General features: G+C 45.9%; 2 protein-coding genes across 3 annotated transcripts in view; one reads left to right on the top strand and one right to left on the bottom strand.

The window, feature by feature from the left end:
* The window catches only part of htt (huntingtin), a 39,271-nt gene extending 31,857 nt beyond the window's left edge, over nucleotides 1–7,414 (top strand). The window contains exons 26-29 of the mRNA XM_017237316.3: nucleotides 463–637; nucleotides 1,977–2,196; nucleotides 5,066–5,334; nucleotides 6,236–7,414. Of these exons, the coding sequence (XP_017092805.2) occupies nucleotides 463–637; nucleotides 1,977–2,196; nucleotides 5,066–5,334; nucleotides 6,236–6,631 (1,060 nt within the window). The 3' untranslated portion in view covers nucleotides 6,632–7,414. The remainder of the gene's footprint in view (nucleotides 1–462; nucleotides 638–1,976; nucleotides 2,197–5,065; nucleotides 5,335–6,235) is intronic.
* A 3,222-nt stretch (nucleotides 7,415–10,636) lies between these two features.
* On the bottom strand, nucleotides 10,637–18,173 carry AstA-R2 (Allatostatin A receptor 2). 2 transcript variants are annotated; one of them, XM_017237387.3, is made up of 4 exons: nucleotides 16,814–18,173; nucleotides 14,203–14,484; nucleotides 13,980–14,138; nucleotides 10,637–11,127 (listed from the first exon to the last, which is right to left on the bottom strand). In XM_017237387.3, the coding sequence occupies exons 1-4, from the start codon at nucleotides 17,354–17,356 to the stop codon at nucleotides 11,032–11,034; spliced, it is 1,080 nt and encodes a 359-aa protein (XP_017092876.2). In that variant the 5' UTR covers nucleotides 17,357–18,173; the 3' UTR covers nucleotides 10,637–11,031. The 2 variants fall into 2 exon arrangements, with proteins under 2 accessions (XP_017092876.2, XP_043068122.1); XM_043212187.2 differs by lacking the exon at nucleotides 10,637–11,127 and adding an exon at nucleotides 11,916–12,008.
* Nucleotides 18,174–18,395: the final 222 nt, after the last annotated feature.

Here is an 18,395-nt window from a genome sequence, read left to right as displayed (position 1 = left end):
AGCGTGTTCAACCTTGAAAGAAATAACTCAAATTCCATTTGCGAAAACAACTTTTATTGAGCATACGCAGCGTATGCGAAACCAATATGCTAAAACCTCAGCGAAATTTTCACCATCACACCAGGAACTAGGCACCAGGCAGTAGGCACCAGACTGCAGCATAAAATCAATGTTTGTTTCCTTCGATTGGGTGCCCAGTTGTAGCCACCAGAGCAGCAACCAAACAGGCCAGTCCTCCCCCGAACTAATTATTTTCTAATTTTCGATAGAAAGCCAATAAGCGGGGTCGGGTGATTTGCGGGAGCGCTTTGTTGGCAACCGTGGAGCCCAGCAGCGGATGCAATTCCGCGGTCATCAGACTTGTAATTAATTTAGATGGCTACACACCGACGGGAGGCACTGGGTCCGGGCCGGACCTGGGATATCGTTTACTAAACCTCTCTGACGTTTCGTCTTTTATAGCCCGCTGCCGTTCAGCGTGGAGCACACGAAGCTGGTCTGGACGCTCAATTACAGCCTGATCGAGTGGACATCGAAATTTGTGCCGCAATGTCATCTCTTGTCAAATACAATCATTGCGGCCAGCAATTTCCTGAAGGCGACCACCAACGAGGAGCTCTACTTGTGTGTCCTGCATGTAAGTAAATTCACAAAATTGCATTTGATTTTTGACGAAAAAGTTTTAAAACCAATCCGTGGAATCAATCAATCAAAATAGCCTCCTCTCTTGCTCTATCAAAGGACCCAGTAAAGGGGTATTACTTAGCATGCCAGTTAAATGGTTGTCAGCCTTGTCTAGCCGCCATCAGGCCACTTACTAACTGTCAGCCAACTAGCCATGCAGCAAATCTGACTGCCATTGACCGAAGTAAACGCTGCGCAACCAAATATCCAACCTCCAACCTCGAACCTCGAACCCTGAGCCGTGAATGGCACTGGCTAAGCCGGAGCGTCGTAGCCCACGTTGCGCTTAATTGGTTTTTTGATTGACAATTTTCAAAAGGCACGGCATGCGAAAGCGGACCGAGCTGTCAAACCAGCGGCGGACCCAGTTCACAGTTCCCAGTGCCCAAAAGCCCCACGGAGGGAGACGGACCAAGGACCAAGGACCGCAACCAAGGCTGTCATAACTGACGCTGGCGGACGGGTTGCCTGGCAATCCTCAAAGCCAGCAAGCCGGCACCCGAATGGCAGAAGCAACAGTCAAATGTTTATTGGCCAGACCGGAACTCCCATGTGCTGTTGGTCAATTGGAGTCCGAGCCCCAAATTGAGCTTCATCAAACAAAAAAAAACCAGGGAGGAGTAGAAAAAGTTTGTTTTAATCGTTTGATTGTACGCTTCATATATGGATGTTTTAAACGAGTGCGTACATATATGGAAATTCCTCCGGTCAGCTGGCAAGCGTATACGTAATTTGCCGCCATTTAATATAGAGTTGAGATTTTAATTGCAGTTTACGAGTATGGCGAGCGGCAAGTAATTAAAAACTGTTTTTGCGCTGAATACTTCCGGGAAATGTTCGGACGAAAATTAAATTCGACTTTTTAAGCAATTTATGAAATTTGCACGCAATTCAATTGTCCCATTTTGTTGCTCTCCCTGGTTATGTCCTTGTTGTTGGCCTTTGCTTGTGCTCCGGCTCTTGTTTTGCACTGAAAGTCAGAGCGTTCAGAGGAGCGAGTGCTCGGAGAAAGCAAGCCGGCGGGAGGGGCACTGGCAGGAGAAAGCGCAATGGCGCGCAGCGACAACAGCGCCCATAACAATAACAATTTGCCACTCAATTAGCGTGGCCATTACTGAAAAGCCACTTAAGTATGCAATGATAAAAATTCAAAAGCGAATCGAGAGCCGCGGCATTGCTATTTCTATGAAATGGCAGCCACCCCACCCATCCTGTCATCCACCACCCACCATCCACGAAATTCCATTCTATATATTGCTTATTGTATTTATTTATCTCTTTGTCGTTGCCAGGGCCTGGAGCGCATGGTGGTCAATAGTGGAGCGGGAGCTCCTGGAACTCTGCCTACTGGAATGGGTAAGGCCGGTGCTCCTCCTAGCTCCGAGACCGGAGTCGTGGTCACACCGCAGATGCGACATAAAATTGAAAAACTTGCACTCGAATTGCTGAAAATGGAAAACGAGAAATTTTCGATTCCGGCATTGAAATTGCTTTTGTCCTGCATGTATGTGGGTGAGTATTCAGGGAAGAAAATAACAAAATAAGAACAACCAAAAAAAAAATAATAATAATACAAAGATCAAATAAGTGCGCACTCGGTGTGCGGAGGGGAGAAACCGAAATATTTTGTAATTTCATTTAATGCCGCATGGGCCGCGAAAGGGTTCGCATTCGTATTGTTGCTAGAAAATGTCTGAAAAGGACTTTTGGGGGAAATACCCAGAGACAATTGACTACGCTGTGGGATTGGAAGTAGCAGGAGCTCCAAATTTAAAGAGCCCGACTTAAAAGGGACAGAAAAGGACACTTTGCCCGAGTGCACTCCACGCCGCTCAACGTTCAAAATCCTTTATTTCTGGTGCTGCCAGAGTGCGATTTCCATCACGCACTTTGTGTGTTTGCAGGTCAACAGTTTGGTGCTGATCATTATGGCCGTGAATGCATTGGCCCAGTGTGTCCTGTATGTCCTATATGTCCTGTTTGTATCCTGAATGTGTGTGTGTATCTGCGCGTGTGCCCTTGCCAGCGAAAGGCTAATTGCTGCTGCCGACTAACATGCCACCGACTGTTGCTGCCGCTTGGGTGTCCAGAGCGTATCTGCTCTGTCGCCGGCCAGCAATTATCCCTGTTGCTGTTATTAGCGCAATTCCAGGACAATTATTATCGTTTCGACTGTCCCCCGCACACTGACACACAAACACCGGCCAGCTCCTGTCATGTGCTCATGGCTTTCATGCTAAAATGTTGGCTCCTTGGCGTTTGGGAGCACAAGTTCAGTTCTTGTGACATAAATTGGGTTCTATTCAAAACGAAAATTCTAGGAAATTTTAATCCAGACCATTAAATAGTAGTTCAACAGAAAGCGGAACGCTTATTCCAATTAAATTTAAGGAACTGGAAACAAACTCTCACTTTTAATGAAGCGAACCAGCCAGGACCTTACTTAACTTCCATTTAGATCCTTGTTCACTTCATTAGACTCACGAGTCTTGTTCAAAGCTACACATATGCATATGAAAGCCGCCTCGATGCGGGTCAATCCTAATCCGCTCAGTCTCTTTTTATTCAACAGTCCTAAGCCAATCGATTCCTTTACTTCACCGGACCTACCTTCCACAAACAAAAAGAATTACACAAACAGAGCATAGAACCCAAAGCCGTCAACCATTTTAAGGCTAGCAAGGCAAGAAAAAAAGGAGCTATGTCTTCCTTTTCCCTTTTTCCCATGACAGGGAGGAGATTCACAGGAAGGTCTAACCGATGGCCATTTAGCTTGCCTCCTCCCCTGGCAACACAGTCCCGGCCAGAAGCAGAAATTATGCAAGTCGCTCCACAAATATGTCGAAGAGTGTGTGCCAGCGGCGAAATGCATGTGGAGGTGGAGCGGTGCGTATTTGCCTTGCACTTTGTCAGTGCGCAGGACTCACGTTGGCGTAGCGTCCTTTTATTCCATGGCCACTGCACGCAAATCCTTTGAGAAATGTCAATGTTTGTGTAGCAGGCCATTCGCGGTGCTTACTTCGTCCACTAAATGGCGGCAACCGCCTCGATTTTAGGCCCTGCCACCACACAAATCTCGAATATGGCAGCATGGAGCAGACAAACGGGGCTCAGTTTTCGGGCTTGGGCCGAAACGAGCGCATCCTAGCGGAAGTTGGCCATTGCTGGGCACGCTTTTTTGTTGCTCTTTTTCCGCCTGCTTGCTTTTTTAAAGCCTTCTGCGCTTCAGGCGAAAATAAACAAGGACCTCGTCGCCGAAAACACTACAGGTTCAGGTCCCCACAAAAAAAAAGGAGTTGAGAGAAAGATTAAAAAAGGAATATGGAGGCCAAACCTGGAAAAAGTATATTCATAGTATATTTTTGGTAACATTTATTACCAATTTATGATTTGTAATAATCTTAAAAATAAGCATAAAAGATGCTCCTATTGGAGTTTGTTAGGTTTTCCGTACATTCGTTTTTTTTTTTTAACTGCCTGCGGCATTTGTGGCGCGCATAATTGCGGCCAGGCGCCGGAATATTCCGCCCCTCCATGCCCACGCCGCCCTTTACTCTCCTTTGGTCAGTTGGCCATACTTCATCCCAATTCAAAGCCAGCAACAACAATTCCAAAATTGGCAACAGCCCGCCAAACAAGCTGCCCGCAGGCCAATAGCCACGACCAACAATGCTAAGCTCCAAAACAAAGGCCAAAGCCAAAGTTGGCGCGGCCAAAAATCGTCTGAGCTGGCTTGGTATAAGGTGGAGTGGGAGTGGGTAAGCCGGGAGGGAGGGAGCACTGCCATTGTATATAATTCGATGCCGCTAAACCACACTAAGCAGCCGGGGCTGCTTTTTTCGGTGGTCTCCTTGGCCCGCCATCATTTTTCACCTGTCCGAGGGTACGCACATTTGTTTGGTGACCTTCCCCTTTCCGGTTCCGGGTTTAATCGAACAACTCTAATCTATGGCTGTGGTCGACCTTGGAACCCGCTCAGCGCTCAGCTCCCAACGCTTCAGCCTCCGAACCTCCATCTCTGGCGTTTTTTCGTCAAGTTTTCAATGTGATGGCCATGAGAGAAAGTTTTGCAAACAGAATGGCTGGTGCTGCGAAAGCGTCAAGCTCTACTCGGTTTGAAAAATCCATAAAATTTAAATGCAAATTTATGTACGTGTGTGTCCTGGGGGATAACCGGGACAGAGAGCAGACCGACAGGGAGGAGGGTGACAGGCTGGCGTGTAAAGAACCGCAAGCATGTGAATAATGGCCATTGGCATGCGCCTCGAAGGCTGCCTTGTTAATTAGAAAGTTTCACTTTCTCCCTTTTGGGTTTGCTTGCAATGTTTGTTGTTGCCTGGTGACTTACATATTTTTGGGTTTCCTTTTTCCTTTCCGGCAGGTTCGGCTACCCAGCTGGAGAACACAGAGCTGTCGAACGGCATTGTCCAGGACGATCCGGAGATTATAGCTCAGCAAAACGATAAAGTCGATATACTTTTGCATTGTATTAAATCATCGACTCGAGATGCCGCCTGGATTTATGGACAAGTGCTGTGCCAAATTATTCGTGATTTAGTGCCACCGAATGAAATATTGACGAAGGTCATAAAGGAGTTTCTCGCCATAAATCAACCGCACGGCGATGTTATTGCCATGATTGTATATCAGGTGAGTAGTAGCCAAAGATATCCCATACCCATTGCCATTCCTAGCCATCCCACCATCCAGCCAAGCATCCAATCTAGCTCTTGCTGTTCGTGCGTAGCCCGGACACCCACATATGAATGGATTCATGTGTAGGGTTCATTTTACGAGTCCAGGTTCGAGTTCAGGACCAGGTCCTGGTCCTCATTCTCGGCCAGTGCCAGGAGACCGGAACGGAATGGGGCCAATGCAGCGCTAATGTTTGCCAGGACGGCCACAAGTCGAAAGGGTAAAATACTTGCCGCCAGCTGCCAACTGTCGAAGGTCTCCCCACCTACCTACCGCCACCCGGTCCTTCTTCCTGGTCCTTCTGGTCCTGGCAAGTTGGGGATGTGCGTGTGCGTCTGTGGAATTTTTGGCAGCTTGAAAATTAATGGAATTCATGGCTACAGCTTGGCCCCTGTCCAGCGGCAGCGGCAGGTACACTCGTACGAGTATGTGGGTCAATGTGAGGCGCCACCGACTGCGACCACTGTGGTGCCATAAAATTTTTTCATTAGGTTCAAGGTTGGCCGGTGGGTGCGGCGCCCAGCGTTGGGATGCGTGCATGGAAATTAATAAAAACAAGCTGGGCGCCCAGTGGGAGAGAGAGGCCGGATCCCAGGGATCCCTGAATCCCTGGATCCCGGAGCGGTACAATTTGCACTGTCATTTGCAGAGATTCCCAGGCTGCGGAATTTCATTAGCCAACTTTTTGCCACAAAGTATGCCGCTGCCGCTGCCGCTGACTTTCAAGGCCCGTCGACGAGGCACCTTTTGAGCGCCGCACAATAAAATTTAATTTCCGTATTACCGAGCTGGCTCTTATTTAAGCATTTCACTTGCACTCACTAACCCGTTTCTTTACTTTTCCTCCACCCTCCAGGTCTTTAGGTCGGCCATCGACTCGTCGTACCTGCAGATGCTCCAGGACTGGCTGATCTGCACCCTGCCAACGTTCCTCGCCCAGCCGGAGCAGCAAGGTGTCTGGGGTCTCAGCGTCATCTTTTTATCCGCCTCCATAAATCTGCATTTGATTAAACTATTTCCGCTGGTGCTCGGCATCGGAGCAGCCAACTCAGCGGCGGCAACACTGTCAACGGTGGCCCCAGGAACGCCGGGAACGCCCCGAAAATTGGGTCAACACGAAATTGCATTGTTCGTGACAGCTGCACAAGATTTCCATGCGAAATTGAGTGGCGAGCAGCGGCAGCGTTTCCGCGAGGCCTTCACCAGCTACGAGCAGAGTCAAGTATATGGCAGGATGTTGCAACGCCTGTGATAGCGATATCCTGTAATCAGCATCGAGCTCCCCGTCAGGCGACTATTTGTCTTACGTTTAATTCCAATCGCAACCCAGGCAAAAAATATGTGCAGCGGATTAGGATTTGGCAGCGGATAAGCTGGCTTCCAAAGACAAGCGCCAGCGTGAATAACTAATTGCCCAGAGCTGAGGAGAAAGTTTAAGAGGCTGCCGGACATCCTTAGCTGCACCGTCTTGTACTTTTAGTTCTTCGCTTTTGGTCGCCCGAGCGGGCCAAAAGTTTTTTAATAGTTGGCGAATACAAAATTAATTTATGCTTTACATTATGTGTAACTAATATTTAAATTATTGCAAACGAATGGACCCCGCCACCCATTCACCCCGTCCTGCAATCCTCCCTGGCTGGGGCGAAAGTTTAACGAGGCCACCAGCGAACGACCCGCAATTAATTCCTGCGGCAACGCAGAGTCTTCGACAAGGACCCCACAGGACACGGCAGGACTCTGGCGACGGACGCGGACGGAAATTATGTTCTTGCCAGTTTTTGGTAAAGTTTATCATTTATTTATTATGACGCTCTATGCCTGGCAAACGAGAGAGATGGAAACTTGGCCACAGGACGCTAGTGGGCATTAGTATGCGGCTTAACCAATTGCTGGCTAATTCCTAATCAAAATTACTTAAAAATTCCATTATGCAAGCACCCTCTAACCCTTAACCACTCACCTTGTCTATTCCAATTGTAATCAAAATACTAATCGCATTGTTAAGCGAAATAAAATCACAAATTTTAAACATTTACTTTGCAATGTCGTTTTATTTCTCAAAACTTCATATAATATTTGATTATAAAAAAAATGCGTAAAAGTACTTTGCCAACTAACCGAGAAATTCGTTTTTGGATTACCGATCTATATGCAAATCTTTTGGAACTTTTGAGCTTTTACCTGGTGGCACATGTAACGTGGCTCTCTGGCAAGGAACTCTTCTTCGTCTTCTTACCATCTTAACAACAAAGCGCATTAAACTTGACAAAATGCTTCTTCCTTGAACTATCGAAGAAGTCCTGTGAGCGGAAAAAAGTTTTATCTACCCGGCGATTGCTTGAATATCAGATGCCCTGAAAAGTGTGCTACGTTTTTTTGTATTTTCTTGTTCTATGGAAAAATATCTATTATTTTGTGTTTTATTATTAAATTTGAATTAGTAAGAAGGCAAAAAACTAAGAAACTAACTTAAGGTAATTTAAAATATATTTTAGAAGTATAGTTGGAAGAAGTAGCTCTTGTAGACATTTCAAAAGAGATACCAACCGATCAGTTGCTGTAAGTTTTAGTTTAAAATTCAAGTTTGACCTTTTAGGCTGCAGGATAACCCCTATAGGGTAGGGAAATCCTTGCGAAGCCTGCGTGTGTTTGTATTCGAAAATAGACAGATAAACTTGAGTTTCGAGCTGTGTGCGTTGGAAAGGATGCAGGAGGGCGGCTGGCTGGCTTTGGCTTTGTGTGCAGGCGTAGCTTGCCGGAAATTTGCCAGTTCAACGCGAAACGACAAAAAGCCGGTGGAAAAAAAGGAAGTTACAGCACACACCGAAATGAACTGTGCAAAGCTGTTCAAAGTTGTTTTTCTGTTTTGGCGCGACCGCATTATGCAATCGAGCAAAACGCGGTGGGTGTGCCTTCCGTCTCTATCTCTCTCTCTCTCTCTTGGCTCTCTCACTCTGGCACTCTGATTCAGTGTCAAGACAATGTGCCCATTGTCGCCATTATGCCGCACGCCAAGAGGCAATTTGGCCAATGCCTTGGCCATAAACTGCAACATTTCGGCTATCAGCATTTGGTTACGCTTCATTTGGCCAAACAACCGTAGCGGCGGCAGCACAGATTGTGGCCGCCTCACTGCCCCCCGCCCACCAGCAGCCAGCCGTCCCCCTTCCCAGCCCTCTCTGAGTTCCGGCGGCAAGCTATTGACCGGACCAGGAGCCGAGCTGGGGCGCAGGTATACCGCAACAGCAAGTATACGACCCGTTGGCCAACTGCTGCCCTGACCTACGCAGCCCGAATGGCGAACGGCAGACCCGGCATACCGAGCACAGAGCCGGGAACATTGGAAGCGAAACACTAAGCTCAGAGCACGACTTCCGGCTTACGTTCTCTTCCGCTGTTAACTTTCAAACTCACCACGATTCGGAGTGTTCTCTTCGGGGGTTGCTCTCTTAAAAGAGAGATCCTTGCTACCTTCTCTTGATTGTGTGGACTAGGTCAGTAGTGTAACAGTCCTGATTCCATTCGGTTCCCGGCCAACAGAGCTAGCTGTTTGGTATGCAGGCCAGGATAAGCCGCAATTTCTTAATACTCGGATGGCTTTAAAGCCAAAGTGGGCGGGACGAGGCGGGAGGCCAGCGACAATTGTTACACTCACAGTTATGATTATTGTTATTATGATAATGTCAGCAGCAGCAGCAGCCGTAGCAGCAAGAACAGCTTTAACGTTATTGTTTGGCTGTTGGCCTGGCCAGATGCCGAATGCGAACGGAAACGGAAAAGCCAAACAAGTGACGACTCCCTTTTGAGGCATCATTTGTTGCCTAGGCTTATTTTGGGCATCCTGGCGAATCGATCTATTGATTTTCCCGGCTTATTCGCAAGAAAACACGTAGCCCCGGCGACAGGTGTCTTTATTGTGCCCATCTCGGCCTGCTCTGACTTCTCCGAGCACTCCTCTTGGCTCATTTGAAATTTTGATTACATTGGCAACGCGTCGAAGAGGAACCTGTCAGCGACTGATACGCATTAATTACGTTACCTGGTGTAAAAAGCCACGCCTCGACGCTAGCGGGGCCGCTTATTAAAATTGAATAAATTATGCAAAAGTGTGCGTGGCAGGCAGGCAGGAGGCAGCCAGGGCTCCAGAAACCGGCACGGCGTCGATACTGCCATCCTCGTTGTCGATCCGCAAAGTGGACGCGGCATAATTAATTCCGGTCAGTTGCCGGCGGAGAACCGAGGAGAGCACAAATGCAATCAACATCTTGAGCCTCCTGCCAAAGTCAGGGCTTCACAGGCTCACCTAGCAGAGTCATGGACTCCAAGGTGGAGTCTTTCCAAAAGCTTGAGAGATGCCTACACAAAAATCCAGTTAAAAGGCCACATTCCTCAACATTGATACTTTATTTTAAAGTAAAACTCTTTATATAAACTAGCCTTTGGATTCCATGACTGACAGTGTCAATTACTATTTGTTTTCCATTACAAAACTCCCAAAAATCGAAGCATCCCAATATCCTATCAATTTCAATTAGTTCATTTAAAATAAAGCTGAAGGATTTCAAACAGTTCCCAGAGTTTTATGACCTTCTCTTTATTACAACCACTTAAAAAGTATTTTTTAAATAAATAAATAAAACACTGGTTAGCTTAACGATATCAGCAGATAGCCTGCCAGTAGGTTGACAGAAGACACTATTTTACAATTTATAAATATAAAATGCACACTCGTTTCTTGTTTCCAGAGCTTAAAGCCAATTTATTTGGATAAATATTTGAAGGCCTGCTGGCTCTGAAATATAGGTAAATAGTGCTTGTTACTGTTGTGTTATTAAAATCAATCCCCGAAAAAAAAACATTAAAAAGTCATCACTAGTTGACTTGAGGACGATATCAGAGCAGTTTGTCAATTGGTTGACAGAGGACACCATTCCGCCCCGGGGAAGGGATGGCCTCAGGGGGCTTTAGAATAAATGAATGCCCAAGTGGCTCTGGAAATGAATGCAAGTACGAGTGATTGCACAAATGCAGCAGACAGCTCTCGCCAATATATCGATGGCAACGCGAATATTCGACAAGTATTTCAATTTCATGTTTCACGCGTCACTAAATGCCCATTTAAATGCCAGCGGCTGAATTTGCATGCATTTTTGATTTTGCCAATAGTTTGGCCAATTGCCTCAAAAGCCGCAGGCTGACAGCTGACTGTTTTGTTAACTCCGTTCAATGCAAATCAAACAGGCCAAATTGTGGGTCTGGCTTTTGTTAATTCTTTAATGGGTTTATATATACATGTACACACACAAGTAACAAATAACATGGTTAACAATATGCCGAGGGAGTTTGTAATATATATTTTAATCCGTGCTCTATGCTTATGTCGTAATACTCATTTTACGATTCGAGTACAAAGAATCGGTTTGCGCTTAATTTAAGGACATACATTTGTTTTAATTGCTATATACAAAAGATTCAAGTATTTAGGTTTAGAAATTCGAAGGGTTAAGCTTCATTCCTGTGGGGTAGCATTGGTCCTCTTTGGTCCTTTGTCCAGATACCTGCACTGTATTCTGCTGGGGGAGATTCAGCCGAGATGATGATGGAGGCTCCTGTGGTCACCTATCGGTCAATCGCATCGCTCTGCCTTCATCCTTAGAGTCCGGTGGTGGAGGTCCTGGCGCAGGACGTCTTGCGTGGTGGCGGCAAATCAGATGTGTAGTTCTGATATCGGGACGAACAGTTAATGGCCTGCCGGAACAGAGTGAAAGAAATTGAGATCGGGCGGGAAATATCTGGAAATAGGCAGAGTTTAGCGAAAAGTACATCGAACACTGATGGCCCAGTGAGTTCACAGTTTGGGCCACAATATTTGATTAATGATGTGTTTGATGCAGAGCACAAGGTGGAGTGGGATGTTGGAAATGGGAAATGGGGCGAAAGCTATTCCCTTGTCAAGGCCTCTGGCTGCGATTGTTGCCGTCGCTTTGCATTTGAATGATTAGATTTGATTCAATATTCAATTATTAAAGTGGTTTGAGGTGTTGAAATGCCGGCAGACAAACTGTGCCTGGCAACCGACTCTGATCCCGGATTGGGACTGGGATTCAGGACAGGGATTGGGCTCAGCAGTACAACCCGTATTGTGGGTGAGAGTTTGCATATAAATGATTTATGAATTTGCGCTTTGATTGAACTGCCTGAAATTGTTGATTAGTGCCTCGTCATAGAGACAGCAACAACAGCAACTGCGAAACAGAAGCTCCCAGCTCGAAATTCCATTTCTCCGTGGGTAGCCGGGCTCTGGGGGAAAGGAATTACAGCTTTATGGTATTTGGGCTCCAAGGTGTGCTTTGCCTTCCCATTGTCTGAATGTGGCTCATTATTTGATTATATTTACTGACAAAATAGCAAAACATTCTTAGGTAAAGTTGGAGATATTTTAAAGGAGGAAAAAGTGTAATAAAATTCATGCCATAATACTGTTCTACAATAAGAAAAGAATTAATAAAAATGAAATTGAAAAATAAAACCAAAATCTCTATTTCTTACTCTTATATATATTTAGTGGATTTCTCTGAACTCACGTCCTGTTGTCCTGTCCACATGCTAGTTCTCTTGGATTGTAAACTCTTTGTTTATGGCATGTTTGTGGGATTCAAGCGAGATGAGGAAAAAAAGGTAAAAATGGATAAATGGACAAGTTTGACTAATCGATAGGGTCAGGTAGATGGCCTATTAATCAGTTTGACATACGTACGCATTCCCGACCATGTTGGTTTCAGAGAAACACATTCCTGATACCACAAAACATAAAAAAAAAAAATGAATAACATCCACCGCGGCAATTTAATTAACGTAATTAATCTAATTTAATGACTTGACAAACACATCAATTAGCGAAAGGCAAACCAAGACAGAACCAGTCCATGGCCATGGCTGGTTCCTCGGCCAGGAACACAATTTATATGCAAAGTGCCAAAAGCTTTGCACAAAATAGGAAATTTTCCTCGAACCGCGAACTCACGTACCGCAGCGCCAACAGAGACGGCAACAAAACAAATTAAAATATTAAAATTAAGCCACAAAATGATTGAAAGGAAATGTTGTTCGGGAAAAGTGGAACTCGCCGGCCTCGCCATCGATGCCTGATGTCTCTGGGCTTTCCCCGCCCGCTGCATTCTTTAGCTGTTTGTGTCTGTTTGTCCCTAAAGTAATTAAAAGTAAGTAAAGCAAAATCACCCCACAAACCGGCTAGGCGAAGGATGAGGGGCAATCCAGGACGGTGGCCGGGCGGCGGGGGCGTGTCTGTCCAGTGATTTGCGTCCCGCAACGTTTTTTGTGTTTATGCAAATGGCCACTGACCAAAGGAATTAATGCGTCCCGAAAGTGAGTTGAATTGGAATGAGCCGGCGACCGTCCGTCTGTCAGACCTTCTATTCTCGTGGGCGGAATGTTGGCGGATGCCAACGACCATCAATGTATTTACAAGGAATGCTATAAAAAGGCCCACAAAAAAGAACTGAAAGACATTGCTTTCCTTTTGTGTCAGTGCGTTGCTAATTTGGGCATATCTTTAAAAAGCAATCCTTGAATTAAAAGAAGGCTTTAAGTTTGGAATTCTCTATAGAGCATGTACTTGAATGTTTTATAAATATTTTACAAACACACTTTGATGCACTTCATTAAACCAACAAGACAAACGATTTTCTACACATTGAATAATGGAAATATTTATTTGGCCAACTCGCCAAAGTCAGAGCCATTGCCAGAGCCAGAAAAAGAAACACATAGCTCTCTGTGCCATAATGCACAGCAGCTGCCATTTGTCTATGGAATGGATAATGCCCTGTTGTCGGGCTATATAAATAGAGATGGACGGTCGGCTGATGATCTCGTTGAGCCAATTTGATGGGCCTGCCTGGCTGCTTTGTGTAAATTTTACCTATTTATATCGTAAATATAAATTTTGATGCCGATGCTGCGATTGAAGCCAAACTGAACTCGACCCACGCGGCGTATGCGCGTTTTTCGCACTTAACTCATTAAAACGGCCGCCGGCTCCCCGAAAATTATTGGAATAACACGTTCAGACATTTTTTCTATTTTTCTTTTCATTTTTTTAGGGTTTCTCTTTCTTTCATTCTATATTATCGTAAATTATTTAATTGGATTGCAGGTTTTTGATTTGAAATGGAAATATTCCCGCATTTAAAATCTCATTAGAAATGAAAATGGAAATGCGGTTGAGCGGAAATGAGCGTGTATTTTGGAAGTTTATATTGGCACGACGGATTCCATTTATCGGAAAAATTTAAACAGGTATAGTTTTTGTTTGGAGGCTTTTCTGTTTGCCACTCAATAAATCGAAATGAAAACGTAAACACGAATGGACTGGGCTGGATGGATGGCCGGGGCCCTCAAAAAATTATGACAAATAAAAAACGAGATGGTAAAAAATAAAATGCAGGCGAAAACAATGCTCTGAAAATGTTACAACCGACATTGGCAGCAGGCGAATCGTCAATATATTGACCGAGCACTCGGTTTCCAGGCTGTGGAGAGCCCTTCAGGTGGCCACTCGTGTGCCACCACCCACTCACCTTGTAGAAGGCCTTCCGGAAATTGTCGGAGAGGAAGGCGTAGAGTAGCGGATTGATGCAGGAACTGCTGTAGGCCAGGGTTTGGGCACTGATTTGCAGGATGATTTTGAATAGGGTATCGGCCTTGTACAGATTAAGTGCCTTGAGCAGTAAAATCAACTGGCATGGGGGGTGAAGATCAATTTGGTTACAAAAATATAGATTTTGGATGGGAATCACTTACCTGAACCGGCAGCCACAGGGAGGCGAAAGCGATGACCACCACGACGACCAGGCGAGTGACCCGCTTGCGACCTCGCTGCGACTCCTTGGACATGCGAACCCCACTGCCCTGGTGCCACAGCCGCATTATCATACGGACGTACAGCCCACTGATGATCATCAGCGGCAGCAGGTAGGAGCTGATGAAGAAGGATATCTGGAAGGAGCGCGGGCTGAGCAGCTCGTTTCCTGCATCGTAGGTGCAAGCGACATAGGTGATGTTCGTCTTGTTGTCATACAATACCTGTCGAAAATCGATGAAGGAATGTATTAGTTCAGACGTATTGCTGTGTGTTGGAAATCGAATATCGCGCATACGTCATGTAGGTTGTGACAGTTGCATGGCAGCCAAGCAACGTCAGACAGTTAACAGCCAGACATCGTAAATAAAACTAAACTGTCATCCGAATAGTTCCAACTCGCAATCTCACTTTGTTTCCCTGTCGCTGACATTTGCCTGACAAATTGTTCAGTTGGAGTTTTCGCGGAGGAGGGGACTGGATTTGGGATTGGGTTTTTGGTCTATGGCCTAGACGAGACTGGTGTGCTGACGCCGACGGAGGGTCATAAACTGGCCTGGCGTATCGTAAAAATATTTTGCAGCCTTTGTTTACAATTTTGTTTACAATCTCCGCCGCACTTGCCCGCCCATCGCTCTTCCGATGGTCCGGTGCAGCGGTAGGCGTTTGCGAAAGTCGTATTTAAAAAATCTTCTCGTTAATACCGAAAATGCTTACAATAATGTTTGTTTATTACCCTCGACTGTTTTCATTACACTGAACGCGATATTGGCCCCACAAATTGAGTTCGAGGGATCTGCGCATCGTCAAGTGGCCAAGGCCGACGTGGTAGTAGACCAATCATCGCCACTGCCCTTGCTCGAGTCTCCACTACCAGCTTCTCTGCCGAAAACCAAATCCAATGAGTTAATAGACTTGACATGCTCTTAATGGTAGGCCCTTGTTTTTATTTGGGGCTTCTTGGAGAGCAGCGAACAGCTGTCAATCAATGCCATGACCTGGATATCTGCTATTCTGGTTACGCGGACCGACATATGTGCTTATGATTATTAGATATCGATTTCTAATAAAAAGATAATGGCAAACCAACACTTCGAAACCAAAATCCCTATTACCTGACTATGTGTGTGTTTGTGTGGGAGCTTGTAATATGGAAATAATTAATAGCAAACTGTTAATTAACATGTTGATCAAACATGACTTAATTATGCCTTTTTATCGCATATGTTTCTTTGTATTTGCACACGAACACAGCACACATACACACTGTGTATGGAAGATAACAAAGCATTCAATTTGGACCTATATTTTTCCAGCTTAATCCTTAGACAAAGCAAAGCAAACACATAAGCAAACAATAATGCTACCCGGTCGAGCTCTCCCCCACGTAAACAAAGCAAACAAAACAAGTCCGAAAAAAGGCCGAAGCGTGAAATGCCATTTAATAAAATATTAGATTACAATAACAACAAGAGCCAGAGGGCAACCAATGGGCCATCTCGCAGATAAAATAGCTCATCATTTAATTAGCCATGGCTACCCGTGGAAATCGAACTTTTGTGAGTTGTGGGATTCTAATGACAAAAGCTCCTTTCGGTGACGTCAAGAGGAAAATTAGTCTGCGTCGAGTGTAAGCCGTAAACAGGTAATTAATGACAATAATTATCAGCCGCTGACTGACGTGAAACGATCCTGGCCTATTTGACCAGAATGTCTAGGAATGATTCCGCCAATTATTCGGCAATTAGCTCGTTTTTCGCACTTTCCGCCTTGATCATAAAATCAAAATGTGAAGCGCGAAAAAATTGCGCACTGTGGTTAGTAGTCGGTAGTATTTTAAATTCAGTTCCAAGGTCGCGACCCACCGAGACATTTATCATCCGCCCCGTGGTCCCGAAGTTGGCAAGTGCAAAGTTCGCATAATGACCACTTGTTATGAGTTGCAATGATTTATGTGCCTTTGAATGGTGGCCTCAACCAAGAAACTGTTTCCGAATTGGCCAAAATAGAATCGAGCAAGAAATAAAGGGGAGATGGGGAGCTGTGATCTCCGCGCCAGTTGGCAAGTGTTTCTCGCTGGCTATCTGCTATATAATTAAAAATTTATGAATTCAAAATAGCAAATTAGTAACAAAAACAATTCGGGCGCCGCGCATCTAGCAAAATTTTCAATATAAACACAAAACAGAAAACAAGATAAAAAGCAAAGAAACTTTAATAGAAGCACGTTGAAGGCAAATGATTTGTATCAGGATCAGCCAAGAGAGGGGCTACGGAGGAGGCTAGGCGGGATCAGTTCACCTTTTCGGATTACGATCAAGAGGCAGTGGTTCGATAGATACGATCTATCTATAGAACCCGCCCCAGAGTATTGACGTGCCAGCTCGGCCAGTTTGGCCAGTTCGGGGAATCTAACGAGGTGACGATGATGGAAAGCAATAAATTTGCCTGGCCCGTGTTCTTCACAGCAAATTCAAACCCAGCAGGCAACCGAACGATTACCGCCCTCCCACCTTCGGCCTCCCACTTTCATGCCCAACCCCGCCCACTTACCACCATGTCGTTGACGAAGCCAACTGGTGTGGAGACGACTAGTATGACCGCCCAAAGGGTCACGATGGCGATCATGGTGATGTTCTCCGTCCGCATCATCCGCGATCGAATGGGATGGACCACGGCCAGAAACCGGTCGATGGACATCAGCACCAGGGTGTAGATCGAGGCGAAGGCCGTCACCACGATCAGGTACTGGACGCTGCGGCACCAGAACAGGCCAAAGGGCCAGACCTTGGTCACGTAGTCGGTGGCGGTGAAGGGAATGCAGAAGATCACGAACAGCAGATCGGCCACCGCCAGGTTAACGATCATCAGGTTGGTGGTGGAGCGCATGTTCTTGTTGAAGACCACCACCAGGATGACCAGCAGGTTGCCAAAGAATCCCGTCAAGGCGATGATCCCGAAGAAGAACGGTACCAACCAGATCAAGGTGCCCTCGATGGCCTGGCGCTCCTCCTCGGAGAAGAAGGACGTCAAGTTGTCGTCGTAGGTGGCCATCGTGGCCAGAGGGTCAGGGGTCGCCAGCGTTGTGTTATCCATTGTGTTTTTATTTTAAACTTGTTTCTTTTTTGATGAGAGTTATTTTTCCGATGTTTACATTTCACTTGATTTCAAATTTTTCCGCTCACAGTTCATTGAACTCGAATAACAAAATTCCAATTATGGAGGCGGCCGGAAAAAATTCAATTATCATGCGCAGTATTACGACAACACCGGGGAGATGGAGCCTCCATGGACTTGGCCAGAACTGTTCGAGGACAAAAGCAATTTGGCCTCCACATCCATCGAACGGGGGGCAAGCGATAACGGTAATTGTGGCCAGGTAAGACAATAATAAAAGGACACACGGCGAGGATGTCGAAAAGGAAAGGAAACCAAAGCGAAAGGCACGTGCAAATCGGTGTCGGCGCCGACGCAACCAAACTGTTTCGTGTCACACCCTTCGAACAAGAACACTCTACACGGACACACACGTACACACTGATACACCGTTATACCGTATACCGTTCTACCGTTATACCGATATGCCGTTATTGAGGTCCCCCAATCCTTGAGGACATGTAGCTGCACCTACACCATAAATTCAATATGATGTCTTCCTTTCGCTTGGCTCGGTTCTGTTTACGTTTCTCGGTTTTTATTGACAAGCGGATGGCAACATTTTGGTTATTTTTGTTCAGTACTTTTTTTTGTTGGCCACAATTTTAATGGCTTTTGTTTTACTAACTGGGCTTGTATCTTAACTTGTTGGTAGTCTTATTGTTTGGCTTTTGTTCTCTCTTGATTTTTGTTCGGTTTTTGGCCAAATCGAAAAATCCAAACTGCACGCGTTCGATTCCAGCGCCCAACTGATTGCTGGCTGAGGTCGCAGATGACTATGTCTGCCGCTGGCAGAAGCCGAAGCACGAGATATGTACGCTAGCGCTAGCGCCAGCGCCAGAGGCACGGCAGCGCCGGCAGCGACGCCAGCCTTCCCAGCCAGAATAATAGCAACAATGGGCAACTACAATAACAGCAACGGGCGCCGGCGGTTGTGCCGTGCGTGAGTGTGGAGCACGGGGTGGCCGCCGACGTTCCG

Source organism: Drosophila bipectinata, chromosome 3R, assembly GCF_030179905.1.
Source record: "Drosophila bipectinata strain 14024-0381.07 chromosome 3R, DbipHiC1v2, whole genome shotgun sequence".
Taxonomy (NCBI): Eukaryota; Metazoa; Arthropoda; class Insecta; order Diptera; family Drosophilidae; genus Drosophila; species Drosophila bipectinata.
The sequence above is the reverse complement of the archived record's forward strand: the minus strand, read 5'-3'. Positions and strand labels throughout refer to the sequence as shown.